The sequence below is a fragment of the Epinephelus fuscoguttatus genome, linkage group LG17, assembly GCF_011397635.1.
Source record: "Epinephelus fuscoguttatus linkage group LG17, E.fuscoguttatus.final_Chr_v1".
NCBI classification, from domain to species: Eukaryota; Metazoa; Chordata; class Actinopteri; order Perciformes; family Serranidae; genus Epinephelus; species Epinephelus fuscoguttatus.
In genome coordinates this window covers 35,018,353-35,024,352 of record NC_064768.1, presented here as the reverse complement: position 1 = coordinate 35,024,352, position 6,000 = coordinate 35,018,353, and the positions used below count along the sequence as shown (strand labels likewise).

General features: G+C 42.7%; 1 protein-coding gene across 4 annotated transcripts in view; it reads left to right on the top strand.

Annotated features, from left to right (window-relative positions):
* The first annotated feature begins 348 nt into the window (after positions 1–348).
* ptprua (protein tyrosine phosphatase receptor type Ua) overlaps positions 349–6,000 on the top strand; it is a 272,911-nt gene continuing 267,259 nt past the window's right edge. For all 4 annotated transcript variants that reach the window (XM_049602750.1, XM_049602749.1, XM_049602748.1 and 1 more), the window contains exon 1: positions 349–601. In XM_049602750.1, coding sequence (XP_049458707.1) covers positions 532–601 — 70 coding nt within the window. In that variant the 5' untranslated portion in view covers positions 349–531. The remainder of the gene's footprint in view (positions 602–6,000) is intronic.

The following is a 6,000-nucleotide window of genomic DNA, read 5'->3' as shown; positions in this document are numbered from 1 at the left end:
CTGGTGGTTTTAGCATAATAAAGTGGAGCATCAGCCAAAGCAGAAATGAGTGTTTAGAAGCCAGAAATGCACTTAAAGGGAGCACTGAGGAAATATGACCCCTCTAATGTGACAGTATGGTGACCAACTGTATGTGTGGCTGCTCCACAGACGCCGCAGATAACACCTGCAAAGCTGTGAGTGCAGGGTGTGAGATCCTCCTCCTCGCCACATGGAGGCGCCGCAGACCCGCATTCCCGCGTCCCACTTGCTCGCTTGGCAGTACAAGAAAAAAAAAAAAGTAGCGGAGCCGTTACAGGAAAAAGGGGGGCTCTTTTTGAACGCTTTAGCTCGAGATCAGATGCTCCCTGTGCGGGCTGAGGAGGGAGCAGGCAGGCAGCGCTTCTGCGGAGGGATTCAGCGATGAATGGAGCCGAGCGCACAACTTCTCTCCAGTCCTGCTGTTGCTGCCGCCGCTGCTGCTGGAGTTTGCTGTAGGATTTGTTTCCTTCTTGTGACAAAACGAGCTGGACTTTACTTCTTTCTGCCAACATGCATTCAGCAGCACTGCTACTGATGCTGGCCGTCAGGATCTACGCAGACAGCATGGAAGGACCAACAGGTAAAGAGAGAAACAGACATGTTTGCGCGCACCTGTAAATCTCCTCGCTGCTTTTTTAAAGTTGATTGTCACGGCTTTAAAGTCGCTCTCACTCCACAGTCTGGGCACATATGTTAAAGTCAACATTGCACTTGCGCTGTTTGGGGTTTCACGGCTTAAAAAGTTATGTGAGAGTGTGTGTTAAGCTGTTTAAATCAGACCCCGGCTGCAGTCAGTGGCGTGAACTTTCTCCTTTGTGCGCACAGGGAGACGTTAATATCCCTCAGGGCATGAAATATGGAATTGCTTGCAACCTCAGAGTAAAATCACAGCATCATTTCATTACACGACTCAGTGGTGTTCCTGATTACCACATTTTTGCAGAGGACATTCACTCTGAAGATTACGTCCAAGTTAAAAGAAATCTGGATTCACATTTGCAGCACTCTGTCTCAACCTCTGCCCAGTGCACTCAGCATCATAACGGTCATGTTTTCATTGTTCAGGCTTCAGTAGGTGGCAACAACATCCTCTACTCTGTGTCATCCAAGAAGATGTAAATTGTCATCCCTCATTGGATTTTATTTATACTACGAAATGTGCTGCTGTGTGTAAATAGCATTGACGGAACATGTTGCATAATTGTGCTGCTGATGCAGAGGATGATTTGCTTGACTGGTGCAGTTTGTAGAAAATCAGCCATCAGAGGTATGTGTGTGTGTGTGTGTGTGTGTGTGTGTGTGTGTGTGGTGGTGGTGGTGGTGGTGGGGGCAGATCAGGAGTGTTTCTGCTGCTCCAAAGCAATACAGTGGAGATGAATTAGTAATGGCAGTGTTGTGCCCCAAATAAAAGCACTGGCAGCTGATCCAAATATTCTCTGTGTGTCAGTTAAACTCTGATAGACAGAAGCAAAGTCTTCTCAGAGAGGAAAACTGAGATTTTAAGACCTAATATGTGAAATCCACAAAGTCTGTCTGAGATGGGAGTCCAAATCCTTTTCAGTTTGCCTGTGGCAAGTTTAACAATTGAACGGTTGAAGGTTTCCGAGGCCTCTGAACCTTGTCTTTTGAGGAATGTTGTGGAATAAGATAGAAGAAAAAACTGCCCGTGGTCGCTCCCTGTCAGGTGGTCTCAAGTGAAAGTGACAGTTGGTCTACCTCAAGAATGCTTTGCAACTCGTGCCAGCGTTGTAGCGACGATATAAATACTCTGCCACATGGGTATCAGTTACACAGCCACCTAAACCAGTTGCTGAACAGACGTGCACTGAGCCACTCCCTGCTCTCCAGGATCAAGTTGGTTCTGTAGGCAAGATTTATTGTAACAAGCCAACTGTCTTATGAGATTACACAGAACAACAGAGACGACTGTCTCATCACCAGCTGGCATGCATTCAGCTCATGTGCTGGAAATTAATTCAGCTGTCGAGAGACGTGGAGAAATGTCCACACAGGAAGTAATCGGTCAAGACAACCTGGGCTGTGTATCGAACCTCTATACTTTTTGGTGCAGACTGAAATATGTAGCACCTTGTATTGAAAAAGTACAGAAACTTCAAATGTGTGGTCGATTTTGTAATCCTTTTTTACTTTTACTGCTCGGATGTTTCCTGGTTTGAATAAAAATCTTAGAATTTTTAGACTATTTCATCTCCACAGAGTTCTTGTACGACTGCTTTCTTTTCAACGTTTTGATTTCTAAGGCATCATATCATGATTAGTAAGACTGCAACTAACAATTATTTTCATCATCAATCTGTTGATAATGTCAATTAATCAATATGTCAGTAGTGGTTCACAACCTTGGGTCTGGGGACTCGAGAGAGTTCCAGGGGAATAGTTTATTTTCACTTAAATTCACTTTCTCCATGTTTAGCTCCTCAATTGCAGGTGACAACTATAGAATTCTGCTCTTAATCATAACGAACAACCAAAATCTTTTCAGATGGAGGCCCCTGAGGCAAAATCTCAACGTAATGTGTATCAATTTAGGCATCCTTGACACGATGAAGGTTGCAAACCACTGGTCTAAAAGATGATGAAAAATGCCCATCATAATTTCCCAAAGCCCGAGGTGACATATTCGCATGTCCTTTTTTGTCTGAGCAGCAGTTCAGCACCCAGAGATATTTGATTTATTATCATACATGTCTGGACACCAGAGAATATTCACATTTGAGAAGCAGAAAGAGTTTGTTGACATAAAAAAAAGACTCAACAGTATCATCAAAATAGTTGCAGATTGATTTACTGTCTGATGATTAATCAATTAATTGTGTAATCTTTGCATATCTAACCAACAGTAAAAAAAAAAAAAAAAAAAAGTCCTAGATACACACTAGGTATCATTTGTTCCCGATACTTAAACATTCTACTTAATTTGGAGAATCTATACTTGTTTTAGCAAATTAGTTTTTAATTTAAAGAAATACCCAACACTGTAAAAAGAAACTTTTTCTTTCAGCTTTAAAAAGTTAGTGTTGGGGCTGCCGTAAATTTTTAAGTTCACTGAATTTAAGAAGAGAAATTGAATCATTTCAAAAATACCATATCGAGATTCACAAGGCAGCGATCGTCCCTCTCACAAAGTTACCTCAACTTGTCGAATTCAGCAGACTTAAAATTTTAAGGCAGCCCGGACACTAACTTTTTAAGATTAAAACAAATAGTTCCTTTTGACAGTGAACGCACCAGACATAGAGATCTTTGCATAGATAAAACACAGCAAGGAATATCTGATAAAGAATAAATTAACAACCCAAACTCGTACGTATGTTAGCTGTGTTGCGAAGGGTTGCATCATATTTCTCCGGTGGTGCTGTACGTAAGAATCCGACCAAGCAATCGTTGTGAACTTTTGATTCGTGACACTTGCTGCTGCTTGATGCTATGGACACATTTTGGTTGGTACTGAACTTTGTAGTTTATTGGCGTCATGTAGCAGGGTCTGTGGGTGTTGAAGTTTCAACATTTCCCTTAAAGGGTTGCCAACTATTGTCGTGCAGCTTTTATGCTGATCTATAATAAAGACAAGATGCAGTGCTACCCTCACTTTGTATTTCCGTTGTATTCAGGTGTCAGCGTGTGGCTGCACTTGGAGGTCCCTCACCTTAGCTCCATAGTTTCACCTACAGAATGTACGATTGTTGAGGTGAGGTGAAGCCTGCCATGTTGTTCCAAAGCACCCAGCCCCTGTTAGCGGGGGATCTAAGAAGGCAGAGCAGAAAGGTAATTTAATCTAAGAATAAAACCACGTGAGCGAACCCCAACACTGTGCAGCCCCGACACGCAGCACCACACACTCTGAGATTGGAGGTCGGAAGGAGGTTGACTTGAAAAGACCACACTGAAATGGGCGCTGACACGAGAAGGTGGGCTTTCACGGGCTGCTGGGAGGATGTAGAAAGGGTCCTCGGTGTGAAGCAGCGTGGATCCGGCTCAGTGTTAATCCAATAGAAAATTTCCTGACAGACACAGCTCTCCTGGGGCAAATGTGGAGGCTGTAAAGGGAGAAAATGGAGCGTATGCTCGAACAAAAGGCAATGATGAAATGCGGTTGTTCTGGAGGAAATAACACAAGATTCCTTAATAGAACAATTGCATAATGGCTACACGTTGTTCAAGAAAATTAGTACACTCTGTAATTATAGTTCATGATAATGAGATGGCAAAGGAACAAGCGTTGTTTCGACACCCATTTTACAGTATAAAGGAAGAAAGATTTGGGGAATCTATCATTATAACTTCACATCGTTTACCAGACAGTTACGAGTCCTCAGAGCTGTGGGACTCCATTTCAGAAGCAACAAACTAAACAATCTGGCTTTAATTGTCTTTTTGGCTGAAGAAAAATGGCCGCAATTAAACTGAAAATGGATAAAAATGACCAATTTGAGATGATAAAGTACAGCCCACGTTTCACTCCTCACCTTTGTGGTGCAGCATTATATGGGTAGCATATTGCAAACAGTCTATGTGAGCCTGTTCTTCTTTAGTTTGAATGGATGGGTCACGCATAAAATGTGCGGACATATTCAATCACCCAGAGCAGCCTGACAGATGCAGCCAGTGAGAGCAAAGCAGCCCAGCTGAGGTGGCAGTCAATCGGGCCTTTCTTTCCCTGCATTCCACCACTTTGATGGCTTTTGAGAGATTTTAATTGCCTCCACTGTTAGTCACGAGCCGTTCGTCTCCGAGTTTTATTGGCAGTGCGGCTAAAGCAAACTTGTAAAGGTGTATAACAAAATTAACATTTTACTTTTAATTATCACAACTGAAGACTGCTTGGGCGTTTGGAAGTTTTGAGGCCTGTGATGAGTAGCTGAGAGACTTGGCATACTTCTGTGCCTTTATACACACCTGCAGTGTGATTATTCTGTTTATCTAAAAAGGATTTCCTCTTATCATCGAGGGAGGAGTTAGGGCTGCTGTTGTGCAACTGGAAGTCAATTTCCTCCAAAGGAGTTAAGTTGGTGAAATGCCATGTGGCTTCCAACAGACCTGATTGTGCCTGTCTAAGATGAATTCCAGCTCCTTCTGCTCCATCTGTCTTTCCATGTGATCCATGTGATGTATCTTGAGTCGTCTACATGACCGGGCAATAACGCATTATGTGTTACAGTAATGTGATTACTTGTTTTTTCAGTAACAACCAGTGTATGGTATTATGATTTTAGGGTTGCCTTCGCCGTGCCTTCAGTGGACAGATGATCCGTGACATTAAATTATTTTTTCTAGGATGGTGATGACCTGCCCTACTCTGCCCTACTCTGCCTCTGATTGGCTTACCCTGACATTCTTATCCTAACCCTAACCAATCTCACGTCAACCCAGCCAGCAAAGGCAAAGAGTACCATCCAATCAGAGGAGAGTCAGGGAGGTCACACCTTTGCCAGTCTAGGGAAAGAACATTTGTGTCATGTGGGAAGGCAGTTATGTCACATTAACATCCTGTAGTTTAAACTGTAAATACGAGCAACCAGCTTGGAGACGCTGTCAACATCATCAGTAATTCAGTCAGGAATTTGTGACATTGACGATTTTTCCCTCTTGAGAAAAAAATCAAATAGAAACACTTTTAAGTAAGTTAATTTAGGCTGTTTAATGATGTTACTACAAGGCTAGCAATGGGGGGTAGCCATGCTTGAACAATAAGAAGCAACCTCTAGGGCTGTAAAATGAAGCCAATGTGGAAGTACCAAAAACTGCAGTTCTTTGAATGGCCACTTGAGGCTGGCTCCAAGAGCGAGTCAGTCCTCATAGACCCCTATGTTAAAATGTCCGACTTTACAGCAGAAATAAACATGTTTACAGCCCGGAACAAAAAAGGTTTTGGTCTCTATAGCTAATTTTGCTAGTCATGACAACTGTACGAGGGGTGTATTTTTGTATAACTCACCCGTTAAATGTTATCAAGGCTTA